At 46.0% G+C, this 27506-nt stretch overlaps 1 protein-coding gene and 1 long non-coding RNA gene across 12 annotated transcripts; one reads left to right on the forward strand and one right to left on the reverse strand.

Moving 5' to 3' along the window:
- Positions 1 to 996: 996 nt before the first annotated feature.
- On the reverse strand, positions 997 to 16884 carry E2F8 (E2F transcription factor 8; the record flags this gene model as incomplete). 11 transcript variants are annotated; one of them, XM_081152742.1, is made up of 13 exons in its annotated part: positions 16692 to 16884; positions 15393 to 15520; positions 13183 to 13461; positions 12684 to 12840; positions 10743 to 11057; positions 10380 to 10541; positions 8641 to 8778; positions 6660 to 6863; positions 6253 to 6340; positions 5456 to 5987; positions 2065 to 2197; positions 1555 to 1949; positions 997 to 1179 (listed from the first exon to the last, which is right to left on the reverse strand). In XM_081152742.1, the coding sequence occupies exons 2-13, from the start codon at positions 15405 to 15407 to the stop codon at positions 997 to 999; spliced, it is 2601 nt and encodes an 866-aa protein (XP_081008868.1). In that variant the 5' UTR covers positions 15408 to 15520; positions 16692 to 16884. The 11 variants fall into 11 exon arrangements, with proteins under 11 accessions (XP_081008868.1, XP_081008862.1, XP_081008867.1 ...); XM_081152736.1 differs by having other exon boundaries at positions 16680 to 16884; XM_081152741.1 differs by lacking the exon at positions 16692 to 16884 and adding an exon at positions 15850 to 15933.
- LOC308564468 lies at positions 10592 to 16092 on the forward strand. The gene is made up of 3 exons (XR_013999958.1): positions 10592 to 11191; positions 15276 to 15388; positions 15663 to 16092. It is a non-coding gene; the product is annotated as an uncharacterized lncRNA (long non-coding RNA).
- Positions 16885 to 27506: the final 10622 nt, after the last annotated feature.

A 27506-nucleotide genomic window follows, 5' to 3' on the forward strand; every position in this document is an offset into this window, starting at 1 on the left:
AGTGTAAGTTTCTTGAGTGTGGAGGAAATCAGAAACTGGAGCTGGGCCATTCAGAAAGTATGGTAAGAGGACTGTATCTGCAGCTCCTCCTCTGTAAACAGCAGGAGGCCTGGGGTGGGTGCTGGTGGTGCCAGGGCAGGGTAGGGAGCACCCCAGATCTTCTCTTCATTTCTAATCTCCCTGGATGTGAAGGAAAGCACGTGGGACTTAGCTGGGTGACCTTGGCCAAACAGCAGCATCTCCAAAGCCATTTTCACTTCTGTATAAATGGAGCCAATGGAAGATCAAAAGGCAGGATGTAGGAACATTACGTAAACTCTGCATATCTAAGGGAATCCAGGACAGATGCTCCATACCAAGAATTTGCCCTTGAGGTTAGTTAGATAAATTTTCATTTTCTCCCAACAGTGCCCTTACTGGCCAAATGAAATGTTAAATACACTTTAGAAAAGTTTTAATTTCAACAATTTATGATTAAAAATACATTTTATAAATAATTTTTCCATAGACTTGATTGAGGATTGTTGCAAACTTTACAGAAAGACATACTGCAACAAAAACAGATTAAAGTTACAAAAAATATACCTATAGTCCTATTTAAAAATACATTATACATCACAGTTTTTTCTTTGTGCAAAATTTAAGAGAATGCTGTGTTAGGCATGTCACATATTCACACAAAGGGAAGTAAACTTTAATGCAGCTACTTTGCATAACGGTGTAGACACAAGTGAAATAATTCATTCTTTCCCCCTAGAAGTTAATATACCTTAGTTCAACATTTTACTTTTATTTTTTAGGATGATAAATTTAGCTTAATATATGTATGTGTGTGTGTGTATATATATGAAATATGAAAACAAGTGTTTGTTTTGAAATTAAGTAAACCCTCAATGTATTTACAGTATTTTCCGAGAATGTGTTTTCCAAACAGTCTGAGTACATCTTCTCTATTAAACAACTCTTCAGAAAATTAAAAGAAGCCACATTTGTCAATTAATGGACATCCTCCGTTGACACTTCCAGTTTTCGCTGTGGGACAAAGAGCATTCCTATGGAGGTTTTATTAGCACCATCAAAATCCACGCAGGGTGAGCCCATCGATTTCACTGGTCCACCTGGGGTACGGAAGAAACTTTCGGCCACTAATTGTGACCCTTTGGGTGTTACTGGAACAGGCTGATTGGAAAGAGAGGAATGGAAAAAAGAAATTAAACCCACAGACAGGCAAGCTCCAGCAGCCTTAGAAGACTGGACTGGAAGGAAACGTCACACGAGGGAGCCAAGCATACTTTGAAATCGGCTAGGTAAGCCTGGATAATTTTACATTCCCAGCTATTTTTGTTAAGGCAAGAAAAAAAGCTCACGGCAACTCAATAATATGAACTCCTGTGCACTCTTCCCAGATTTGGGAAGCAGGCAGACCCTCAGCCTCCTCACTCGCCCATCCTTTCCCTCCCCAAAGAAGAAATATAAAAGTAAGTCTCCCAGGACACAGACATTTGGGACTTAATAACCCAAGGGAATAAATATGTTAAATAGAAACACTCTCACCTGTTGTGCCCCCGTCACAGTGAGGGATTGTCCATTCGGTTGGTTCTGGCCCAGGACTGGAGAGTCATACCTGGTGGCCCTTCCTTGCTGAGTGCCTGCATTTTCTGGTGCGACACTAACAGCCTCTATTCTTGGAGACATGGGAACAGTTCCGGGCCCCGGGCTGGCAGCCACCTGCACACTGGGGGAGAGGAGCCCCAAGTGCTGCAGCGTGAAGTTCACAATGGCTGAGCTTGGGTTCTGGACGGGAACGGGGTGGCTCGAAGCGAGAGCCGGGCCGTTCCCTACGGGTACGGCTGCCACGGAAGTTGGCGAGACCATTAGCTTCAAAGGTGTTACATGAAAAGAGGGAAAATTAACAGCAGTGAGTTCCGCTGATGTCACTGGAATAACACCTGGAAAGAAAAGGAGGGAAAAATATCTTAAAAGCACAGGCATTTGTCCGAGAAGCTAACGAGGCTTATGTGACCTTGAGGCTGGCCCACGCCTGAATAGTGTACGTACACTCACCTGCGATCGGGGAGCTGTAGATCCTGTGGTTTGGGGAAAGTGTACCTGAGTTTTCTTTACTAGGCAAAAGGGACTCTGCCCCCAGGGATGAGCACTGGGTGAGAGGGATTAGGTATCCTGATGGGAACAACGCCTAGAAAACAAGGAGGAAGGGTTTATTTTACACACAAATACTGGAAGATAACAGCCATGTGCCTCTTCCAGGACTAATACACCTGCCGGTTGTCTCAGGAGACCAATGCCTCCAAACAGAACAGGCTACAGGCAGGGCAGCTACACAGCTCCCCGAAGACAATCCCTCCCTCCCGTTCCAACACTTGTCCGGAGTCATACAAACCACGTGTTTCTTAACTGCCCTCTGTGGAGTTAGGAAGTGTCCTAACGCTACCATTGAGTCTGCTTAGAGCAGGATTCACCCAGCAGACCCCCTGCATGCTGACATCCTAAATCCTGCTATCAGATCCTTGGTGACATGGTACTAAGTGTCAGAACCAAGTTAATGGTACTGCTATGTTATTATCAGTTGTTCTTGGGTTATACAGAATAGTATTTCCCAAAGAGTATTCTGAGGGACCCTAGTTTCATGGGATGCAAGCAGGCACTGCTTGTATCATGCTCAAATATGTTTGGGAAATGCTGAATTCAACAAAGGAAAATGGTGCTTTAATTAGAGAATTTCTGAGGGTCTTTAGTAATGGCATGCATTGTAAATCTCCAAGGGGGGCCTCCAGCATGTAGCATTTCCCAGGCTATCTGGTAACTAAATTTTTGGTAGTATCGGAATTCAAGGAAAAACTCTTAAGAAATGTTGATTTAGAGAACCCTGGGCCAAAATCCAGCCTCCTGTTTTTGTAAATAAAAGTGCACTAGAACACAGCCATGCCCATTCATTTACGTACTGTCTATCGCTGCTTTTCTATTTTCTTTTTATAATGGCAGAGATGAATAGGTACAATGGAGACCATATGCTCCACAAAGCCAAAAATTTTTACTATCTGGTCCTTTACAGAAAGATGTTTACTGACCCCCTGACTTAGAACAAAGGAATTACACAACCATAGCTTTGTTTCTAATACTTTAGGTCTTAATGATACCAAGCAAACATGCTTATACTATACCAACTAAAGGGCACGACACTAGAATTAAAAAACTACAGATAAAGAAGAGGACTGATTATTTCATATTAGAGCAAAAGCTTTAGGCAATAAAGTTACAGAACAAATGGAAACGGCCAGAATGTTAAGTTGTGTATACCCTCCCCGTGCCTGCGACATCACTGTACTTTGCCAAACGGAGAAAGCCTGGAAGGTCTGCCTCGGCCTTACCATGAGCAGGACTGGCAAAGCTAAAAGCGGCTCTTGTAAACCGGGGGCCCTCCTCTGATCTTCCTCCAGATCTTTCTTCTGGACATTGTTAAAACAACAGTCTACACTTTGATCTAGCCGTTATTAGGTCCTGTCTTTTCCTTGGGAACCAGTAAATTCAGAATCCACAATGCTAAAAGGGTACCACAAACTTTACATTTTGTTTCTTAGCTGCTTGGCACTGTTCATTATCTTTACTGGCAGGTTCCTTGAAAGCTGCAGGAATAGACATTTTTAATGGGTGAATTTAGGGATTTCACAAATCCTCTTTGCTATTGTTAATCTAATTTTTCAAATCTTCAGAAAAACCTGTAGCACTCAACTAATAGTTATTTTTCAATTTTCTATAAACTACATTCATCACATCTTTAAACCTACAATACCAACCCCCCCCCCCTTTTAAAGAGAACTATTAAATTAGCAGGATGAATGAATTTGACATATTTCAACTTGCGTGTTATCTCCTCCAGCCTATATTAGCCCTCCGATCCCCTATTTTATTTTCACTGTAGTTCTTACTATTCACTGCCTGATCTGTTTGTGTTATTTGTATACTGTCTTCTCTCCACCCTCAGAAATGCAGACTTTCAGTAAATGTTTGCCGACTGAATTAACACACAAATTAACACATTTTCTTTGTTCTGCTCAGTTCATGCTAAAAAGAAATGGTCAAAATGAAGTCTCAGAGATGATAAAAAAAAAAGCAGGGGGACATGGAAAATCTATCCACTGAAAACCCTAATCCTGAACAACTAAGTGAGCAACAGGAGACCATTGTTAAGTTACCCCATCGGCCTGAAGAGATTATGGACCTCCCAAGAAAATCCAATCAGGCTAAAGCCTGGTAATTTCCCCCCTAGCATGGATATTAAATATAAAATGATACTAGGCTCTAAGAGATTTTGAATGGCTACCATGAGGTCATCCTAAGGGAGGACTTGACAAACTCTAAAATCTCCTTAATAACAATAGTTACAGATAATATCCTTCACCTTACACGGTGCCTTAAAAGAATCACAGACCTTTTACATGTATCATCATGTAATAAATTCACCTTGCCTTGAAAAAACTGCAATATGGCCCTGGGGCAAGTGCTCAAAAGCAACCACCACTAAAGGCGGGTGCTGGGTTTGATTTGGTCCAGGGCACAGTGCTTTACACCCAGTAGATGATCAGGAAAAGCTGGTGGACCAAATTTGTTATAGATGTGGGAAAACAAGATGTAGAGAAGTAAAATAAATAACTTGAGTTAACAGCAGGGACAAAATGAGAGATTAACCTCTGCTTGCACATTTAGCGGTGCTCATTCAGCAAATGTGTCTTTCGTATCTAATTGTCCCAAGGGAGGAAATGAGATAATGTATGTGAAAGTGCCTAATCCTCTGACATCTGGTGTGTGGGTAGGCATCCAATAAATATTAATTCCTTCTTGAACTAAACTCCACCTAGGAAAAAAAAGATCTGGAACAACACAATCCCTAAAAACCAATGTGTCAAATATACCTACAATTGGCCAAGGTAAGATGTCTCTATTTACATGAAACAGAAACTTTGGTTTAAATTTTAGAAAGTAAAAACAGGGGGAACAATTTATCTTCTAGGCAACAGATGCCAGTTACATGTCATCAAACAAACATTAGGTACTGACTCAGAAAGCAGGAGTTAGCGGAACCCTACGTATGCACCCATTCATTTGGGGTTACATCTGCTTGTAAATTATTTAAGACGTTCACGACAGGTGTTTGCATGCCAGTGTGTGGTAGAGAAATGGACTTAAGGACAACCACCCGTGGTGCTTTAAAAAGAGAGCAAATAATCCCTTCCTCCAAAGGTTAAAAATGTCCCTGCCGTCATCCCAGCCAGGGGATTAGCTGTCTGGGGCCTTGTTTGGATTATGGATGCTAAGGAACAGTTTCTTGTCTTCTGAGAGACTGCTCTTTGCTTTGGTAGATTTCACAAGCCACCAAATCCTCCTCTAATCAACTGGGGAGTTCCTAAAACTTTGCACAGTGCAAGGGTATACTTACTGCGGAGACGTTTTCAAGTCCTTTTAGGTCCTCTTTAAATTTTTTTCTGGAACCACTGTCCTCAGGCACGCTTGCCCTCTTTGAGCCTCTCTCTCCAGCAGGTTCTGCATCTTGGTTCTGTGCACCGTGTCTCTCTGGAGCTGGCAACAGGCTTACGGGCCTGGTGGAGGCACTGGGCTTGGCGGCATCACTGGCTACTTTCTCGGTGGTGGCATCTGCACAGTCCTTTGATCTCGTAGGTTTAGAAGAGGCGGTATGGCAGACTGTTGGGCTCAGGCTGTGAGGTGGTGTCATGGTTTGGGCTTGGGCAGGCTGCAAGAAGATGGCATAGGATGCGCCCGAAGGGGCTTGAGGTAGGATCACGGGCACTGCCGATGACAATGGGCTGGAGATCAGAGGGATCACCCCCAGGGGCTGGATGAGGGATGGTGCAGTCGGCTCCAGCTCAGCATTCACTGTGGAGTCCAGAGGGGCCACTGGCTTGTAGTGCCCGGATCTTGCCAGGTGTAATTTTGCTTTCTTTCTGGGTTCACTAAAAGACAAGATTTAAAACGTGGCATATTTTCTAAAATGTTCTAAAACACATTTTCTCTAAAATGTGCTACCACTTGAGACTGCCCAGATCGAAGCCCTGTCTTTATGAAACTAGCAGACAGTTTCTGTAGTAATCGTGTGAGTTACAGAAGAGATGATCTCACCAGTTTCCAAGGCTAGTGCCTGTTCTTACATAACATAAGTATCCTAATGATGCAACTAAAAGTCATTCATCCTGTTATTAAAGAGCATCGCCAACCTACCTTGATTGCTCTTCTAACTGCATTTTGCAAATCGCTGCGAGTTGGGCCATTTTATTTGGGAAAGGTGCAGAATTCTGAGAACTCTCAGCTGGTAAAATAGAAAGAAATGGGGGGAGGGTTGGTCAAAGCAAAAGAATAAATGCTCACATGGATAACACGTCACTGAAGCCCAAGGAACAGAAAACGTGAACCTCCCCCCAAATCACATAGCGGTTAAATGAAAAACCCCACAAACTACTGTTTATCCTTTGATTTATGCCTAAGTTAGGTGTCAAGTGGGGTTAGGCATATGGATATGGAAACAATTCCCTAACAAGTCTCATAGAGATCAAGTAAGCTAAAAAAAAAAAAAAAATCAGCTAACAAGAAATTCTTCCGAGCAGAGCCCTGACGTGATTGGAACACACCTTTGTTGGTCTTGATAGGGCTGCTGGGAGCAGAACTGATCTTTCTCCGGTCACTTTCTATGCTCTTTACCAGTTTGATAAGAGATGGGTGTCGAGTAAAGTTTGGCTTCCTATGTGTGGAAAAGAGGTTTTTGGCACAGTTCTCTTTTGAAGACTGCCTCAATTCCAAGTCTGAGGGGGAGAAAGCAATGACCGGGCTGAGACCTGGAAAAGAAAAGGGCAGGGTGTTAAAATATGGGGGATTCATCTTCCTTTTGGGATGTACAGTCAAAGCGTAGTTCTAACCTGATTTTAGGAATCAAGTGGCAGCAGTTGCATCAATAAAGGCTTTTATCTAAACAAAACCTTATTTGTCCTTTAAATGAATTCTGAGATAAGATTTCACACTTAGCATTTCTAAAACCTATTGTAACTTATAACCAGGGGTGTGCTATAGTGTAGTTGTCAGTGGTTTTTTTCTTATTGATATATAAAAAACTGTACATCTTATAATCAGGAGTCTTTTTTTTTATTCCTCATCTGAGATGTGTTTTTCATTGATTTTAGAGAGAGAGGAAGGGAGAGGGAGAGAGAGAGAAACATCGATGTAAGAGAGAAACATCAATCAGTTGCCTCCCACATGAGCTCTGACCGGGGATCAAAGCCAAAACCCTTTGGTGCACTGGAGGATGCTCCAAGCCACTGTGGCACACCAGCCAGGGCAGCAGCAGAGTCTTAATCTGGTGAAATATGGTGACCCTCACCCCTCACTGCTATGGACTGAATATTTGTATCCCTCTCAAATTCCTATGTTGAAACCTAATGCTCAATATAATATTAGGAAGTGTGGCCACTGGGAGTGCTAAGGTCATGAGGGCAGAGCCTTCTTGAACAGGATTAGACCCCACAGAGCTCCTCTTCCACCATGTGAGGTAACAATGAAGACTGTCTAGAAAGCAGAAGTTCACCAGACACAGAGTAAGCAGGTGCCTTGATCTTGGACTTTCCAGCCTCCAAAACTGTGTTTTGGACTTTCCAGCCAACAAAACAAGTTTCTGTTGTCTATAAGCCGTTTAGTCTATGGTATTCTGTTGTAGCAGCCTGAACACGCTAAGATACTCTCAACTACTCCACGAGGGAGGTTCTTCTCAGGAAATGCACCCCCATTTCAGAGACATTAATCAACTGAGTCATGGTCTCTCAGCTAGAAGAATGTGGGCCTAGGATATGAACTTGACCAGTGTGGGCCCAGAGCTTGCACTCCAAATCCCTGTGTTTACATCCCAGATCACAATGACCTCACAAAGGCCTCTGTTCTTCCCATTTTGCAGGTGAGGAAACCTAGCCTTGGAGGAGCCCAAGGCCACACAGCTAATCAGTGGCAGAGCTGGTAAGTGGCAGAGCTGAGACTGGAAGCTAAGTCTCCCTCTGCCTCCACGGCCCATGTTCTTGCCATTTTCTAACACTTCTGTGCAGGAGCTTTGGCGGAATGCAAGTGTCAGAATCCCAGAGTTGTGGTGGAGACTAGAGTATTGATACTGGAATGAATTCATTTCCTATTCTCAATGTGCATAGGCTTTGCCATGGTCACTGAGAAGCATTACAAGAGCAAACAGTATCTTGTTTTGTGATGCTTTCAACTTTTTCAAGTCCTTTCACATAGATTCCACCTCCTGGGCACCGGACAGGGGGTGGTTATGGACCTTGGGTTGCTGATGGAGCCAGCAGCCAGACCTTCCATATTGGCACTCATCTTTGTTTTTTCACATATATAGGGTGTCCCCCAGAATTTGTACACCCTTTGAATAATTATAAAGGCAGTTTATTAAAATACATTTCATTTTCAAAATGTAATAGAATCTGCAGACATTGTGTGTATTCATTGTTTTGGGACACCCAGTTTATGTTCTTTCCATGTGGGAGGGAAAGAGAAGGGAGATTATCTGTAAAGATGTGTTAATTCAAAACAACAGAGCGCAGAGTTTAAGAAACAGATACATACCACTGGGATTAGGACTGATTTCTGGGCCGGTCCATTTAAAAGCTGGTTTTCGGCCCCTTTCTTCAGTAACATGAACTTTCTTGATAAGATCCAGGCTGCTCAGGACATTAGCTATATCATACAACCTCCTAATTTTTGCTGGGGAAAAAGAAAATATGTACACCAGTTAGTGGAGTAATGAAGGATCAAAGACTTTGCTTCCTGAGGATTTCATATATTCAAAGAGCCATCCTACCCATCAGTATCAGAGAAAAGTGTGACTCTCTTAAAGTTATCCTTTTTTGCTTCAATTAAAAAAAAAAAAAAAAAGTTTTAAAAAATGACAGAAGCACATGCTGAAAAAGGAAAAATGACTTAATGGGATCACCCCGTCAGGAACTATGTTACAGATTTTTTTGACAAAAAGTCACCATTGCTGGGCATCTTCTAATGAGGATTCAGAACAATTTTATTATGTTTAATAAAGCATCGATGACAAATGTATTTCTTTCCTGCTTGTGATAGTTTATAACAATAAGACCAATTTAATATCATAAGCCTGGACAGTTCCATAGCCATCAAAATTTGTAAATTGTTATACTGTCCTTAGGTAATATGCAAAGCCTAGATTTATTAATTCTACAGATCTTACAAATCTTAACAAGTTTTGTTAGAGAACTTTTACCTCCAGCTTGAGTACAAGTTACAAATGGAGCCTCTCCTTCCTAAGGGTGCCAGAAGGTTCTGAGTTCCCTGGGGATTCAGCAAATCACACATCTGCAGTTCTTGGAACAGTTTCCAAGGCTGTGACTAACCAGGGAAATGGAGAGCTGAAAACTGTCTGGTGACTCAGAAAAGCAGGCAGCTCATCCGTAGTATCAGGATGTGTTTTCTGAAACTGTAGATCTCCCAAGGCAATTGCCAGCATTATTGTATTTCTCTCCACCTAGTTTTATCTTGATAGAGGCACTATCAACCCGCGGATGTCTGAATATACTTTCATGGGACTAGTATAGCTCTTCAGGGATGGGAAGTGTTCCCACAGCCTCTGCTGTTGCTTGAGGTGGCTCTTCCTCACCTTCCAGTTGGGTCCCCAAAGTGCCCCACGTTCAGGCGAGCCTCGTTCCCTGCTTGGAGGTTTGCTAATGCCTCCTGGAGAGATGGGCGAGCAGCAGCCCCCTCCCCACCTGCGGAGCACTTCTTCCCACACCCTCTCTGTGCCTTCATGGAGGTTCCTACACAGCCTGTGACAGAGGCGGGGGCAGAGCCCTGCACAGGAATCCCATTCCAACTTTGAGCAAAGATTCTGGCTAAAACCATGCTTCCAAACCGGCAAACCAACTGTGCTGCAGGTCATTCTGCAGACAATTTTAGAAGAGGTGTTTGTACTCTCACATATGGGAGACAGTAGAAAGGGCAGAGACCTAGGTTCCAGGCCCACTTGACAACATACCGCTCACTTAGACTTCAGGTAACTGCAGATTGTATACTAGTAAAATGCAGACAATGTTACTGTATCAAATGAGGTAACGCTTAAGGAACTGTTTATAAGTCAAAGTGTCAGACAAATAAGAGTAGTTACATGCATATCGTTGAGTCCTACACATTATTTAAAGCAGTATGATTATGGCTTCTGGGGATAAGTGAAGATACAAAAAGCATAATTAGAGAAGATCTGTTTATATATAGCAAATGGATTTGGAATTCAGTTTGTAACTGAGATTTTATCGTTTAAAAGTCCATGGAGTCATGACACTTACTTTTAAACTTGCTTTTATCCAAATCTTCCACATGGTCCTCCCCAATTAAAATCTTGGCTGCAGTTTCTAGGCTTACTATCTGAGGCGTCGACACCAAAAACAGCATCACGAACTTCTGGCTCATCACTCTTAAAGACTTGTCTTTGCGGCTGTTGACAGAGGCTTTGAAGAACGATGAGGATTAGAGAATTAAAATTCATGAAGGGACAAGTGACTTCTAAAGTAACAAGGCTAAAAATACCACCACCTGATCACACAGCCGACAACTGCGGCATTTTAACGTCAGAGGCGGCAGCAGCTTTAGAGCAGCGTTTCCCGTGGAGCCTTCCCTTCAGGCCCGAGCTTTTCAATACCATCTCTCACCTGCCCGAAATTCCACCCCGGGGAGTTCGACAAAACACATGTCCGGGTGTCCGTTTTGGTCCGTGCTTGCTTTGGTGAGAGGATCCTCCATCCTGCAGCTGTTACTGAAGTCAAACTCCTGCTCATATTCCTTCTTCTTGATCATCATGATCTGCTCCGCGTATTTGTTTTCCTCGCCGACGCTTTTCAAAGTCCCGAGGGTTTTGCTGAGGTTATGTCGCCCGTGCCAAGTGTACCTGTTTTTGGCGAGGCGGCTCACCATGTGTAAACTTTCTAGGACATTCACGATGTCGTAGATGCGTCGGCGCTCAACATCTACAAGGAATGAGCAGCTGCGTGTTACTAGGATCAGATTTTGTAGTGTATACAGAACTGAGTAACTTTTCCTTCCATGGTTATTTGTCAGCAGGTTCTGGATGGTACAACTTATTTACTCAGCAAAGGTAAAGGTAAGAAAGACGTGTCCCTGCTCTCAAAGGGTACAAATGAATTAGAGGTGCTGTTGGTGGAGGGTCTACTATGTGCCATACAGCTTTAAGAGATTTCTAGCCTAAGCTTGTGGGATGGGTACTATCCTGCACACGTTAGTGAGGAGGAAATAGAGGCTCAGGCTGGCTAAGTGGCTCACCCCAGGGCAGAGCCAGTAATGGCAAAACCAAGTCTTGAATACTCTAAATCCCACACTTTACACTCTATTTCTTATGTTACTCCCCAAGACACACACACACACACACACACACACACACACACACACACACACACACACCTGTCATATGATAGGCACAAGGTGCTGAGATTTCTTGCTGTTCCTGGAAACTGCCAGATAAGCCTTTGCCTGAAGGCCTTGGCGCTGGGCTATTCCTCTGCCTGGAATCCCTCTCCCAGATGTCCACATGGCTCCCTACCTTTGTTCTTTCAAGTCCTAGCTCAGATGTTACCTTGTCAAACAGGCCTGCCCTGACCACTTATTTTAAAATTGCAAAACATGCCCGGAGCATGCCTGATCGGTCCTCCTTTACCCTCATCTACATTCTCTTCTCCATAGCATGCATTGCTTCTAATATACATTATAATTACTTATTATGTCCTTTGAATATTATCTGTTGCCCCCATTAGAATGTAGACTCCCCGGGTGCAGGCATTTTTCCTGCATCACAAGCTGCTACAACACAGCCCAGCACATAGTAGGCGATCAACAGATGACTGCTGAATTATAGAGTACATCCCACATAGTTACAATGAAGTGTATGTGGATAGATGACTATCCATTGCATATTCTTAAAACGTGAAATAAAGTTAACATTTATAAACATGTATTAAAAGGGCGAAACTTCATGGCATAATAGCTATATATTAAAATATCCTGCAAATCTCTCCACAGTTTCAGATTATATTTTCATGACTGAAAAGGTGCCTCAAATTTGCCATAGACCTCTTTTTAGCTACAACTAGATTTGAGTCTATAAAGAGGGCGGGGGACACAGTAATTTTGCCAAACCCTCAGAAAATGCACTGATCCTGAGAACAGCACTGAGCGGCAGGGAGCGCTAAAGCCCTGCTCCTGCCCAACAAGCTGATGTTCACCAACTATGAAGATTCCATTGCATAGCCTGGCTCTTCTACCACAGCGCCAAGAGAGAAGTTCCAAGTTGTAGCTGTTATGAAGCCAGTCATAAAACAATGTTGCCTTCCTTTAAAACTGCAGAGCTTTTGAAATGCAGTCAGGAGCAATCTCCATTGTGATTTTTTTGCTTGTTTTAAGACTCAGTGAAATTGGAAACTGTATGCTTTTATTCCTAAATGAACAGGGCTTTAGAGAAAATTCTCGGTGGCCTTCTTTGTGCCACTACAAACACTGGCTAGATGAGTGTGGGTCTGGCGGGGTAAGTCCACCAAGTCACTTTAACTATTAACATTTCAGTAAGCTGTTTGCATACTTACTAAGTTCCTCAGCTACTTCGTCAAGACAGATGTCATTATTCACGGCAGGGTTGGGATAGTTAGGATAGCGTGCTAAGAATTTATGACACAACAATCCTAAACTTTTCTCTTTTCGACTTGGTTGGGATTTCTCATATTCGTCTCCCGATAAGTGTTCCTACAAAGGAAGAGGTAAATATGTCTTATTCTGAAATAAAATTTGACAGATTTATTAGGGGCATCTGCACTTTACGACTAACACCGGCAAGTGTGCTTCCCTTCAATAGCTGCGAAATTTTGGGGGGGAAACGTGGGAAGCCAGTATAAGCTGCTTGGCGGATCTCAAAGGGAATAAGCCAGAGGTTTGGAATCCCCAGTGCTATATCGGAAGGGGTCCAAACCTTTCTGGCGCTTTGAAGGAGGCTAACAGTCTGCGGATGGTGATGCTTTACATTGCTGGCATTTCTGCCACGGCTACTCCTCTCCTCCCCCCAATCCCTCCAGTCCTCTGCAAACCTACGTGTAAACAATCTCTGGGCTCGGGTAATCCATTTCTGCTGTCAAACAGCCCCCTTTTCTGATCTCTGTTGCGGATCTCAGGGCTCACGGCACTGATGAGCATTTTCAGGTTGGCTGTTGGCGTCCAGGGTTCTCCCTGGGAGATTTCCTTGGGCTTGGTGGGTGTGGTTAAAGGGCCCAAGTCAGGCTGGATCTCTGTCAACACTGTATGTGCTGCAGTGGATTCTTTCAGAGGTGTTTTCATCTGTCCCCTTTTCTGTGGCTCAAAAAAGAGGTTTTCCTGGTTTAAAACAATAATTACATTCGCTGTAAAATGGGATTTATCAGATAGCTTTTGACTCTAGAAATTATACAATAAGTAGAACATTGCTAAGGAAAAGAGTGCCAAATGAGGCTGTAGAGCTGATTAAATTAGTGACTAAGTGGACACTTGTCCATTCTTTTTCTTTTTTTTAATATATCTTAATTGATTTCAGAGAGAGGAAGGGAGAGGGAGAGAGAGAGATAGAAACATCAATGATGAGAGAGTCATTGATCGGCTGCAGCCTGCAACCCGGGCATGTGCCCTGACTGGGAATCGAACCCTGATCGCCTGGATCCTAGGTCAATGCTCAACCGCTGAGCCACGCCCGGCTGGGCGACACTTGTCCATTCTAAAAACTAAATTTCCCACTTTTAATTTTGCAACAAAGCATGGACTTAATTTTTTTTCCATCTTTTATTCCAAGGATTAAAAAAATTCAAAACTTATATATTTTAAACATTTTATGTTGAAATAATTTTAGCTTTAGAGGAAAGTTGCAGAGAGAGCATAGAGTTCCCATATACCTTTCACTCAGCTTCCCCTAACAGAAGCGATCATTTTAAATGGTCCCAAACTCCTAGGAGTGACTTTCACTCATGAAACTGTAATAAGTAGAGGCCTCCATAGCAGAATCCATGTCCCGTTCACCTGTGTATCCATCTAGCTCAATAGCTGCATGCAGTAAGTGCTCAATAAAATACCACTGATAGAGTCAGAGAGCCAAGAAGACAAGGGTGAGGGCTAGCATGTGGTCAGACTTGTTGGGAAAATCCAGAGTGCCAAAGACTAGGATTTCTGACCAGAAAAGGCTGCCCTTTGAATATCTACCCTTTCACTTTACAGACGGAGAAGTAAAATTAGTTACTCAAAGTCGCAAAGCTACTTCCTGGCAGCAGGGGGAACTGCTACTGAGAGTAAGAGGGTAGACTGACAGCAGTTCAGAAATAAGACGAATGGACACCATGTTTCTTCTACTTTTGGACACTGGGGACTCCACACATCCTTCCAATCTATTTTTAAAGAAAATGCTTGGGATGGCAATAAGTGAAAGAACAGAGAGACTCACTAATTCCTGTGACTTTAGAAACAAAGATTAATGGGACTATTTTCTATGCCTGTGACTCCTTAGGATTTATCAAGTGCTTTTCTGTTTGTATTTTCACCAAATCCTATAGTCCTATTCTTCAGAAGAGGCCAGCCAGGCTGAGAGAGGTCGCACAGGGCTTGAATCCTCTATCCAAACATGGTACTCTTGGATGAAGTCAGTGTAAGGGGTCCAATGGGAAACCCTCCTGAGCATGTGTACCCGAGAGGTGCTCACCCAGGAATGGGATTTTTCTAAAGGCTACTGTCATTTGCCTCAGACTATCAGAGTAACAGCAATTTTCTTATTTGACAGGTCTATAAAACTGTTAGGAAATTTGCATATTTTGTTTTTTTGTTTTGTTAACCTAGCAGTTAAACACCAATCAATTTTACAAAAATGTTTTTCTCTCAAGCAGAGTGTTTGCAGCCCGCATAGTTAAAGAAGCTGGTGAACTGGTAGAAAATTATCTTAAAAAAAAAAAATCCAATCTCAAATCATGTCAAATGCCCTTTCTGAATTCCTACTGTTCAAGAATTCTCAGAAATACCATAATGAGACTAACAAATGTTACATTCTTAAAAATAACTTTTCTCTCTGCTTATTTCTTTGAGAATTCCATCAAACCATTAAAAATTAGAAAGATTAACTCTGGGCAACTCTCTCCTTCAAAAATTAAATTTTCCTTCCTTCTGGGTTTTTACAGAGGCGAACTAAAAGGGGCTGTGGCATTAATGAGATACTGCATATTGAAAAGTTCTGAGTTAAACCAGGATGATACTGCATTTAAAACAAAGGATGAATACTGGAGTTAAAAAGGTACCTTTCCGTTCTCCATCCTGTAAATTTCTCATACATTTAGAGTTTCTTAAAAAAATAAAAAATCTGAAGTTCTTCCCAATATCCTGATGGTTCACGTAGTCCAAACAACTCTATTAAAAATTTAATATCCTTAAAGAAAAAAAAGAAAATAGCAAAATTAAAGAAACATAAAAGCAGGAGGTCCGCTGAAAAATTCCTTCATGGCCACCACAGGCCACCTGGAAACAAAGACGAACGAAATCTGACAAACTGCATTTACATTTGATCCCAGACCAGAGAGAGCCGCACCGGGCAGGGAACCACATCGAACGCCGGTGAATTCTTTCAGCAAACGCATCCCCTGCTACGAGACTTCGAGCGACCCACCGAATTTCCAGTGACAGCCCTCTCTCACCTTCGGAGAAGTCAGGCCGTTCCTGGGACCCCCCGAACGGACGGGAGCAAGCGCAGGCACCCACCTAGTCACGGATCAGGGCTCGAGCCTGAGCCCGCGCGCCCAGGTTCCGGCTGAACCGACGCGACCCCGCGCATCTGGAGAGCAGCCTGCACTTAGATGCCCGAATTTCGCCCCTGGCACCCGCGCGCGCAGGCTCGGCTCGACAGGCAACTTCCAAATTCAGTCCTTAAGCTCCAGACGGGCTCTGGTCATTTAAGGAACGCCTTGCGGTTCAGACTGTTAATAAAGACTTTCCTAAAGATGCAAAGCGCTGTGCGCCCCGGCTTCGGGCGGCCGGCGCGCGCCACGATGTCGGGCCCCACCCTGGAAGACCGCCTGAGCTCCGCCAGGCCACCAGGTACAGTCACGCTGGCGCCACACGTCCCTCGCGCGGCGCATTTTCCCCTCCGCCCAGTCAATGGCCCCTCCCCCCGGGCCCCGTTCGCGCGCTACCCGCCCGGCAGTTTCCGGACAGCATCCTCGCGGTTTCCAGGGCAACGGTTCCCCGACCACTCAGAGAGCCGGGCGCGGGCCTGCGATTGGTTAGAGATGCCAGGGGCGGGTCCGAACCTTCCGCCTTCGATTTAAAAATTTGGCGCGGAAAGCTGGACTGTGGCCGGCGCCGCCCCTGCGCTGCGCGGGGCTGGAGCGCGGGCAAACCCGCGCCCCGAACCACGGCGTCCCCGCCCCTCCCCCTCGCTCGCCCCCTCCCCTCTGCGCGGGAGCTCAGCTCCTCCCTCCACGGCCCCCGGCGGAGCGAGAGGCGGGAAACGGCCGCCGCAGCCGCAGCCCTCCCGAGCTCTCCCCGGTGCCGGGCGGGCCGGGCGCTGCTCCCCTCCGCGTCCCGCTGACCTGTCAGTTCACCTCACGGTGGGAGCGGTGGGCGGAATCTGAGCGGGGACCCCTCGGCACCGCTTCCCCGCTCAGGCTCCGGAGCCCCGCGATCGGGCCGTCGGTCGGTCCTTACGCCGCGCCGAGGTGGGTGCCAGAGGGAAACGCCGGGACCGGGACTGGCGGGCCGGCGGGAGGGCAGAGAGAACGTGACCGTCCAGGAGCAGTCAAGCCCCCGATTTGAAATTAACCCGCTCCCCGCGCGAGCCGATCCCGCGGGCAGGGCTGGCCGCTCCCCTCCCCCACGCCCACTCTTCCCGGCCCGGGCGTCGCGCGCCAATCCGAGCCTCCAGACCCGAACCCGCGGCGAATCACCGTGCAGGCGCCGCCTCCGGTCCCGCCTCCACGACGGTGTTGGGGGAAAAGTTCAGCAACTTTTTTTTTTTTTTTAATTTGCAAGCACCCCCCCACCCCTTGCTCAAAGTTGAGGAGAGAAGTATGGCTCTCCCGGGGCCATCGGACTGGGACGGGCGCTCTGCGACCCCCCGCCCAGCCCCAGATCCACTCACCTGTCCTCCGGACCCCAGCCCTGCCATCCCTGGCATGCATTTTTGCGCTGCCCACCATCTGCCCCATGGCTTCTAGAGGAAACTGGTGCGTGGAGGGAGAGGCTTGGCCATCTGGTGCCCAAACTCGCCGGGCGCGCGGTCTTGGCGGAGGCGTGAGAACTCGGGCGTGCGAAGAGGTGGGCTGAGGCTGAGCTCCCGGCCGGCCCGTCTGGGCGCCCGCCGTGCCCTCTCCGGTTTCCCACGCGCTCCTCCCGTCCCCCTCCCCGTCGTCCTCCCCCGCTTTCCCTCTTTTCCCGTTTCCCAGCCCCGGGCAGCGTCAGCATGAAATATTACATAGTTTTCTAGATTGACAGCAGGATGGGAGGCGCTGCAGCCCGACGCGCTTCGTTCTTCCGACGGGGAAACCGAAGCCGCCACGGCCGCGCCGCCTGCCTCCGCCTGGATGGTTTGCGCCCTCGTAGCCTTGCTCTTATTTGGCTGAAAGCGCTTCCCCTTTTCTGGGGATCTCTGTTGGGAGTTCCGGGACCGCAGGACTTGCCCAACCACACCTAGATCAGGGCGCCCATCTACCGACTGTTTGGCTCGAGCGCTTCCTCCTCTTTTGTAATCTCGTGTCTCTGAGCTGCAGCGAGCCGGGCTAAGGTCCCGGGTCTCGTCTCCTACTTACGTGTCAGCGCCCAGCGCCGACCTGCTGCGCGGGACCTGTTTATATTCCCGGATGCGACCTAAGGGCCGGGATTCTGTGATACGGGGGCTTGCGGTCGCCGTGCTGCAGCCACCGGCCGAAGGCCCAGGCGTCCGTGTGACAAGCAGCGGCTCTTCCCCCGCGGAACGACCGCGGAGCGCGCAGGGTGACCGGCTGCCAGCCTGGCGCGGGCCGGCCTAGCTTCTGGCAAGTGTTGCTGCTCAAGAGAGCGCTTGGACCTGAAAGCCGGCTCTCTGTGGGATGCCCGTAGCTCTCGGATTTAAAATAAAGGGAGGGTCACAGGGCAGGGCCCCCCCGCCGACAGCACCGAGCAGTGGTTCTTAGGGAGCGCCCGCACACCTTTTCTGGCGCAAGGCGCAGTTATAAACGCATCAACAAAAGGTGGGCAGTCGGTGCCCCCTGCTTTAGCCACTGTGTTTCACAAGTTGTCGTGTTGCCCCTCCTCCCTCCCGGCACCTACAGGAGGAGCGCTCCTGTTCAGCTCTGCCCCCCTACCTTAAGTTTTTACAGCCCAGGAGTCCTCTTTAAAGGGTCTCTTTTCAGAAGCGGCCCATCTGTTCAGAGGCGGTGACTAATGCGCTCACATCTGTGGTCTGCTGAGCCACTCGTGCCCCAGGTGTCTGAGTGCCAAATCCTTGCAGGGCAGATAATGCAGGGAGCAGCCATCTCTGGTGACACTGCACAGATGGCATCTCATTTAATACGCGGCACAGGTGTTAACCATGGATTAGGATCCAGAAAGAGAAGCGGAGCATTTTTTAGTAACAAACCCCAAGGTCTCAGGGCAAGTGGCAGGGCTGGGATTTGAAGCGAAGTGTTCATTCCTAAACACTTTTTACTGAAAGCCATGTTCTTCACTGTGCTGGTCCTTACTTCCTTTGCAGGATAGTTGTGCCCATTTTATGGAGAAGGAAACAGACACAAAAAGATTTCAGTGATGGGCAAGTCAGCTATAGAGTCAGGGTCATTATAATCCAGGTCTACCTGCTTCCAGTTCACATATCCCATTCCACAGCCTCTGAGAGTTCCTATAAAAGCAGCGTTGGGAACATCTTAGACCAGTCCTTAACCACTTAACCCCTCCCCCCTAACATAACAAAACATAGAAAAACTGGAGTATGTAATTCTTGTTTTAATGACAATTGTTATATCTTATTGAAGCATGTGAAATTATAGTCCAACTCACTGTGATGAAAAGTGGCTCTATTGAGAATGAAATGGCCCTGGCCAGTATGGCCCAGTGGTTAGAGCGAGGGCCCCATGCACGGAAGGGTTGCAGGTTCGATTCCCTGTCAAGGGCACATACCTCAGTTTCAGGTTCGATTTCCACCCCGGTGGGGCGCATGTGGGAGGCAACTGTGTGTCTCGCACATCCAGGTGTGTGTTTTTTTTCTCTCTCTCTCCCTCCCTTCCACTCTCAGCCACCCTGCCCCCCAAAAAAATCAATGGGAAAAATATCCTCAAGTGAGGATTGATAAAAATCCCAAAAAACAAAGAGTGAAATGATGTAGTTTAGAAGTCTTAACTCTTTCAGGGAAAGGTAATGAAAACAGCAGGCAAGCTGAAACAATTCCACTCAACACTATATAGTGTGTTGACTTGAAATTCAGCATGATTGTGAGAGAAAGCTATAAATCGGTTAAAAACTTTTATGTTTACTGCCCAACCAAGAAAGGATGAGGGGACAGGTTGAAATCTTTCTTATTTCCCCATCAAGCGCATTTTTCAATTATTAGTTATATAATCCAAGGGAACAGTCATGCATTTGTTTCTGGTCTTTTGTTCATCATGCTGTGTAATGCGTGTGTCCCTGAAGTTAGACCAGTTTTCTGACTGTGCTGTCGCCCTCGGAGGGCTGAGGCGTTACGTAACACGCTCTACACTGAGCGGTGCAAAAGGGTATCAGAGGTAAAGGGGCGTCACCCGAGGAGTCTAGATTCTAAATAACTTTCAGGATTTCGAAATCCCGCTTGTTTTCCTCATCACCAGAGCCTCCCACACTGTGTGAAAAGGTCAGGTCCTTCTCCCACTGACGGGGTGGCCGAGAGCCTAAGGAGGAAGTTACTCTAGCTAGGGGGGCTCCTGGACCTTAACTTCTCGCACTCTTGCCACCCCCCCCCCCAAGTGCTTCTATCGTCAGCTCTATTTCCTGACCCAGTGGGGCAATGCGGGGTTGTGCTGTTTCTGCAGCACATGGAGGCGCAGTCACCACAAAACAGCTGTCTAGAGCTTTAAATTTCACAAATCCCTATGTGCTGGGTTGGATCACAGCTGCTCACGGCCGTGTCTCAGCCCTCCACAGTCCTTTTACCTAGTTGGTTACTCTGCTCAAAAATGAATTGTGTGCCAGGTCCAATCCTGGCAGAGTTGCACGAATACGGCATGAGATGCTGGGGGTGGAAGCGCCTGGGAGCTGGCTTGGTCAGAGCCTGCCGGTGGCTGCAGCTGGGCTGTGTGTCAAGTCCCCTCCACCTCTCCTGCGACGTCCTGTGGGGAGCTCCGCTCAGCTGATGAGCCCTGGATGGGTATTTGCAGCCCTGAACTCAGCTGCAGCAGTAACAGTTGCTGCCGTTTATTGAGTTATTACTGTATCTAAATTTTGAAAATGCTCTGGAGATAATAGAACACGAAATACTGAGGACCCTTTTATAGAACTGGAGTCTGAGTTCTGTCCTCATTGTCTTACTGCACCGTCTGATCTTAAAATTGTCATAGAGCTGAGGATCATGTAGGCTTAGCACTTAGCAGTGGATTGGAAGAACCCAGTTTTCCAGGTTCCAGAACATTAAAAAAGTATAAGTACAGGGAGTGGGGGCAGGAATTTATTACACGAGAAAGTCCCAGTCAATGCTGGAGTCCTATAACCTTCCTGATCAGTGAGTGCTATTCTTCGGTTGAAATCTGGTACTGAAGCTGTGCTGACCCCCTTCAGGCAGATTCCTCAGGTCCTGTCCTGTAACCCTGTATGTGCATCTCATCTCTGTTACAGACACCCTCCCACACCACTGCGAGCTCCTGGAGGGCAGGGAGAGCAACTTCCTTATTTCTTTCCCCCAACACCTACCTCCCACCCCAGTGCTCAGCTGAGTGCCTGGCCCAGACCAGGGGCCTGATAAATGTTACTTGATTAAATATCACCAAGCCCAGAAGATACCTTGTCTTTTAACCTCTCTCTTCAGGACCGAGTTCAATGCCTGTCACATACTTGGTGCTCTATAATGTCAGAAAAAATGATCTCATAATTACTGTCCCTATAAAAATGTTTTTACTTTAGCTAAGTACTATTTCCAACCCCCTTTACTCATGACTGTTTATCTGTTCACTCACTGTAACATAGTAGCCTGAATGCCCACTATGCCCCCAAGCACTGAATTAGATGCTTGGTATATACAGGTGAGTGAAAGAGGCAAGGTCCTCGCCCTTTGGAATTTACAGTCAAGCAGTAGAACAGTGTCTGGCACAAAGTGTTAATCGCTTTTATTACTGTTACCATTTTTTTTTTCTATAAATGTGAGACTTCTTTACCACTCAAAAGTCTTTTAGCAAAAGCATTTTTTCTGTGCCCTACCTCTATTGTTGTTTGTTTGTTTGTTTTTCTAGTTTTTTGTACATATTTTTCTTCCCCTGGAACCCAACTTTTGCCCTTTCTTTCAGCCCATGTGTATGGGTCACTTGCTCTGAGCCTAGGACTGTGCTGGACACCAGCTACAGGACACGGTGGCTGCCCTCGGATCACAGCGACAAAGCCAACCTTTCACTTACCACCCTTCTTTCTCTCTGTTTCTTTTCCAGGGACATAGACTTCATTTGGACAAGTTGTCTACTTTTCTGAGTTTTTCAAACTCCTGCCTCAGAGTTACTGGGGGCAGCCCGTTTCTCCTGGAATCATCACTGAAGTCAGCTTACGTGGGTTAGCTAAACCTCAGCCAGCTCTCAGTTGGTCGGGAGCCAGGAAGACAGAACAGGCTCCTGATCAGCCAAGCCAGGCTGGGGGGGGGTGGGGGTGGGGGGCAGGCATCTCCCTACAGGGTACAGACAGTTACCAAGCCCTCTATCAACCCACTTCTTCAAACTGGTTTCTTCTAACTCCTTGGCACTTGTGAATTCCCCTTAAAGTCATGGTTTCCAGGATCTGGTTCCACCTAATATACCTCCTGATATCCAGATATTTTGTGGTCGAGTTTAATTGCTCCCTGTCCTGCTTCACCATATAGTACAGAGTTTGAATAGGGTGTACATAATTAATTTTGTTGATGAAATAATTAGAATCTTCCTAAAGAAGTAGATAGCTCTCAGCTTTATTGCAAATGCTCTCTAAAGGCTCTCAGTGTTTTTCAGTATGGAAATTGGTTGGAGTAACTGCATTTGAATCTGCCCACAAAATGGGCAGCTTTTTAAAAAGTGCTAAGATTTGTTACAAATTCAATCTTTGAAGTAAAAATCTAGAATTGTTTTCAAGTTAGCTTGAATAATATGAAATGATGTTACTTTTTTGTTAAAAAGGGAAAGATATTTGTTAACCAAAATTTTTAGATGTTGGTTATCTTGGCATCATTGTGGGAAGGATGCCATGTCTGTGTCATATCACAAGCTGGTTGCTTCTTAGAGAAACTTGGGGTCTAGAGACGGAGAGGCACCTTCTAGTCAATTATCTTTCTTGAGAGAGGATAGGATGTGGGTAAAAGTTAGGACTTTGCAGTGAAATAGACCTTGGGCCAAAGCTCACCTCATCATTACAGCTCTGTGATCTTGGGCAAATTACTTAACCTCTCTGAGTTTCACTTTTTCCTCACTAAAATGGCAATCAATCAAAATACCCACCTTGAAGGGTTGTTGTGAAGATGAGATGAGATAAACAGACATAAAGTGCTTAGTGTAATGTTAGCACATTATGGTAAGTTCTCAGGAATAATTATTGTATATTTTATAATCCAGACGAATCAATGTTCATTGTTCTTTTTCTTTTTTCTGGTTTTAAGCACTCTGGAGAAAGCAATTCCCAGTAGCCAGATTGTTTGGCCGGGAAATCGTTCCTTCCGACCAGCTGAGCCTTCATTCTCACCTGCCCCCCCCCCCCCAAGGTGTGCTGGGCTCAGAGCTCAGCTGTGGGCAATGTCGAGTGCTTTAGGAAACCTTACAACTAGAGGTCTGCTTTATTGTGTTTTTTAGGACTTAATTTATAGAAATGCTGGAGAAAGATGTATTGAAGAGGAAAAACACTTGAAGATAACATACTTTTATCCCTTGGTAGAATTAGCAGCAGCCTCGTACTCTAAGGTGTCCCTGTCTAGCTTATTGGCTCTGTTAGGACACATTGCCTCTCCTGCTCTTTGTTCTTCTGTCTCTGCTCCCAGCACACAAACATCTTAATTGCTCTAAGCACAGGCCTGGGCGTAGAATTGGATTCGGTTAATACTTGCCAACTGGCTTAGAATCCGAGGACTCCGGCTTTAGCCCTGGCTGTAGCACCTGTTAGCTCTGCAACCTAAGGTAAGCCACTTACCTCTTTGAGCCTCAGTTTTGTCTTCTGTGAGAGGGGCTGCTAATGTCTGGACCAGCTGAGGCAGTGGATGCAAAAACAGTGTTTGAAAACATTAATTGCTTTTTGATTATAAGGAAATAGCTTTATGAATATGATCAAATCTCTTGCCAGCTTATTGATTTCCGCAGTAGAAACTGTCATGTGTTGTGTGATCTTAGACAAGTCATTCAACTCCTCTGAGCTGCAGCTGTCTCCCCTGTGATGGGGGAGCAGACTTGATTACTTGAATCTCCCAGCATTATGTAATTTTATGCTGATGCTGAGCTTCCCTTGGAAACTGGAAAAAAGCACGGGTTCTGAAGTCAGACAGACTGCGGTCAATCCCCCACTTCCCAGCATAGTGTCTTTTTGTCTTTCTGGACCCGCAAAGATTTGTCTCAGCGGGTTTGGGTATGTTTGAAAATTAACAGCAGTTTGGCTGAAGGGTTACTTTTCCTGCAATAAGACATTAGCGGTGAGCAGAACTCTGCAGTGATGGCAAATGGATCCGGCTAAGACACAGGGCTATAGTTTCCAAACTCCAGTGGCCCATTTGATTTGCTTCTGCAGGTAGCATTTCTGTTGCCTAAACAACAGTGCTTCCAAAAGCTGGGATGGTTTATTGGTGTCCCGGATGGTGGTTCTGCTGCTTTCAAGTGTGGCTCAAGCATTTCAGACAGGCCTGCCCCCCTACCCCCGCCCTGGCCCTAGGCGGTGCAGCTGTGTCAACAGGCCTTTGAAGTTCACACACACCAGCTGACTGGTCAGCAGCCCCGAGATCCTCTCCACCACCTTTGTCACAGGAAACCAGGAAAGGGGTGTGGAAAGCTGGCATTGCCTGAGAGGTGAGGAGGAAACTGGTGGAGTCCTTGATGAAAATATGGGAGAAATGTACCCAAATTCATGGTCTAGTTCCATCAGTAGGATCTGGGATTGCTCCTCATGGCTCTCTCTCCTTCTGGCTCAAATCAGTACAGTGAGCTGGTGTGTCTTTAATCGGACCCAAATAGGTGCCAAGCAGTGCTTCAGTGGGCTAAACACAGTGACTGTATGCTGGTGGTTCTGCAAGGTGCAAGGTGCTTTACATTATTGTCACTGTTCTCGTTTACTCTTCCCACATTCCTGAGAAGTGTGTTTTTATTCCTGTTTTGCAAATGAGGAAAGCTCTGGGAGGTTAAAACTGGCTGAGGGTAACGCGACTGGCAAATAGCATAGCTGGGAGCCCTTGCTGTCTGATGCTCAAGCTCATGCTCAGAACTTCTACTCGGTGCTGCCTGTGGCGGAGCTTTGTCGGATGATGTGCTGGGTAACTAGGAATCAGGATCTCTGGTTGACCAGCAAGCCTCTGCACATCCTCTTGGTCACTGAGTCCTGTCAGTTTTTCCTTCCAATGTCCCTTGCATTTCTTTTCATTCTTACCCTTGTTACTGAATGCTTGGACTATTGCAGTAGCTTCCTGCTCACATTGTCACTAGTCTTTTTCCTTTTCGATCCTTTCTGCTTACCCTGCCGGATTCATCTTCCTTTAGCTTTGTCCTAAAAGGTTTCATTTAAAATGGACTCTCTCTGGCTCACAGGATAAAATCAGTACCCAGGGCATGACATCAAGATGTCCCTCCACTCCCCACCCTTCCCCACAGTAGCCATGATTGACCTCAAAGCTGCTTTCCAGCCTTACCCATCACTTCCCACAATCACTTGATATTGCCTTGGATTTTCTTACTTCAGCATCTTTGCCCATGAGGTATCCTCTGCCTAGAATGTCACACATCTTTCCACTCAGCCTCCCCTTTGTTAAAATTCCATCCTGGTCTAGCTGAGGTGGCCTGTCTCCAATGAAGCTTTCTCTAGTTGCTTTGTAGCATTTTGTAGCACTGAACATCTCACATGTTGCTTTGTGTCAGTATTTCCCCCCTAATCCTAATATGAGGATGAACGTGTGTGTGTGTGTGTCCCACTATGGTCATTCTCATTACCTGGTACCATGCGCATTGTGGACTCCTACTTGATGGATGAATGAACTAGTAAACTGGGAAAACCAGATACCAATAAATAAGTCTTATTGAGTGTTTGCTATGTGCCGGACAGTGTTCTTTGTGCTTTCGTAGGTAATAACTTCTTTAATCCTTGCACCACTCCTAGAGATAGGTGATATTATTGCCCCCATGACAGAGATGAGGAAACCAGGGCACCTTGAGCTGAACTAACTTGTCAAAGAATTAGCAGTGGCCCAGGATTCAAATCCAAACAGTCTGCTTCCAGAGCCTAGGTTTTCACTGTGGCTACCTCTCCAGGACTCTTTTTACCTTTTCATGGAAGGCTAATAGGTGACCTCATGGGCTTATAGATTTGTCTTTTGTGGCAGGTTGAGGAGAGCCTGAGAATGGTTAGGACCCAGTGTCTTCAAGGCAGAACACAAAGCCTTGCCCACTTTGTCAATGTGCATTGGGCAAATCGGGGAGCCAAATAGCCAGCCCCAAGCGCTGACGTTCCCCAGGCGATGGGTGGGTGCTGTGTGGAAATAAAGCATGTTTTCCATGTCCTGTAAAACGTGGTAACTTCATTGCATAGTAGTCAGACTATGGGCCTGGGATGCCTATAACATTCCACTTTAAGCATGAGATGATTACTCGGTTAATAATCCTAATCGGCCTAGTGCACAAACCCATCTCATAATTAACTTTTATATTTTCCTTAACTTTGCAACTCAATCTGTGTACCAGAGTGACTGCAAACCCACATTTATCCAATTTAGCAAACATTTGCATGTGCAGCAATTAGACTCACATGTTGTATGATCAGTATCCTTTGCTACTTGCATAATTCTCCTGCATTTAATCGTGAGATGACATCCTTCATTTTTGGGGGGGTCTGTGTGATTTGCTGGTTGTGAGGCACCTGTAATCACAGAACCAGACATTCTAGACCTGGAGGGACTGCATTCCTTATCTTCAGGTCAAGAAACGAAGGCCCGAGAAAGTGAAGGGACTAAGCTATCCCAGTGGCTCCTTATTAAGAGTTCCTGAAGGCATGAAAGGATGAATACACCTGGAAAGAGTATGTCCCAAGCCATTCCAGTGAAGGAATTCCATGACACATTAAAGCCGGTCTTGACAATTAGTACGGAGCTTGAGTCTGGACTCAAGATTAGGCTGAGCCTAAAAGAAATCAGGTTCCGGGCAAGGAAGAATCTTAGGGTGTTCTGAAGTTATAACCCTTAGCAATTGTTTACCAGCTTCGTTGGGCTGCTTATTACCAGCAGATGATTCATTATAAGGCAGGCTGGCGAAACTTCTGCCTCTTTTTTGTAAAATTCCTTATTCCTCTATAAAGCGAGATTAGAAGAGAGTGGAAGATTCATCCAAGACTTAGGGATTTAGCAGAGAAAAAATCAGAATATTAAGAGCTGAGTGGGAACTCAAAGATCTGCTCTACTCAGCTGGTTTTAGAATGAAGCCCCAGAGGCCATATCTAAGGTCACGAAGCTGGCAGGTTGCAGATCTAGGGCTTGAGTCTGTCATTACTTGCAGTCCAGGTTCTTCTCACTGTAGTGCTCTGCTAATGAAGAGACCAAGAGGACAAGGTGTGTTGACTCCTCGCATTCCTCCCTCCCTTGGCACCTTTACGTAGCGCCCGAGAGCACTAAACCAGGGGTGGAGGGATGTAGACCTGGATCTTGGCTGGGATGAAAGGGCCAGGGAAGGGGATCCACCCACATGAAGAAGGTGCCCGATCCCCATTGTGGAGATTTTGAACTCAGAGAGGATTTAAGAGAAGGCAGTGAGGCCTATCACAGTACCAGCCCACAGCAGGAACTCCACTGACATTTGCAGAATGAATGCATGCGTGGCAAGGGGATAAGGGTGGGGAGATGAGATTAGACAGGTAAGAGCAGGCCAGCTATTGCCACCTGCAGTTTCTTTTCTTGGAAGACAGAGGAAGTCATGAGAGACTTGTCACGGTGGACTTCATCTCATCTGCCCTGGAAGAAACACTTGGTCATCAATGTGGAAGCGCTAAGAATCACCGGGGCTGGAAAATACAGGCCAGGG

The sequence above is a fragment of the Miniopterus schreibersii genome, assembly GCF_964146895.1.
Source record: "Miniopterus schreibersii genome assembly, chromosome: 12".
NCBI classification, from domain to species: Eukaryota; Metazoa; Chordata; class Mammalia; order Chiroptera; family Miniopteridae; genus Miniopterus; species Miniopterus schreibersii.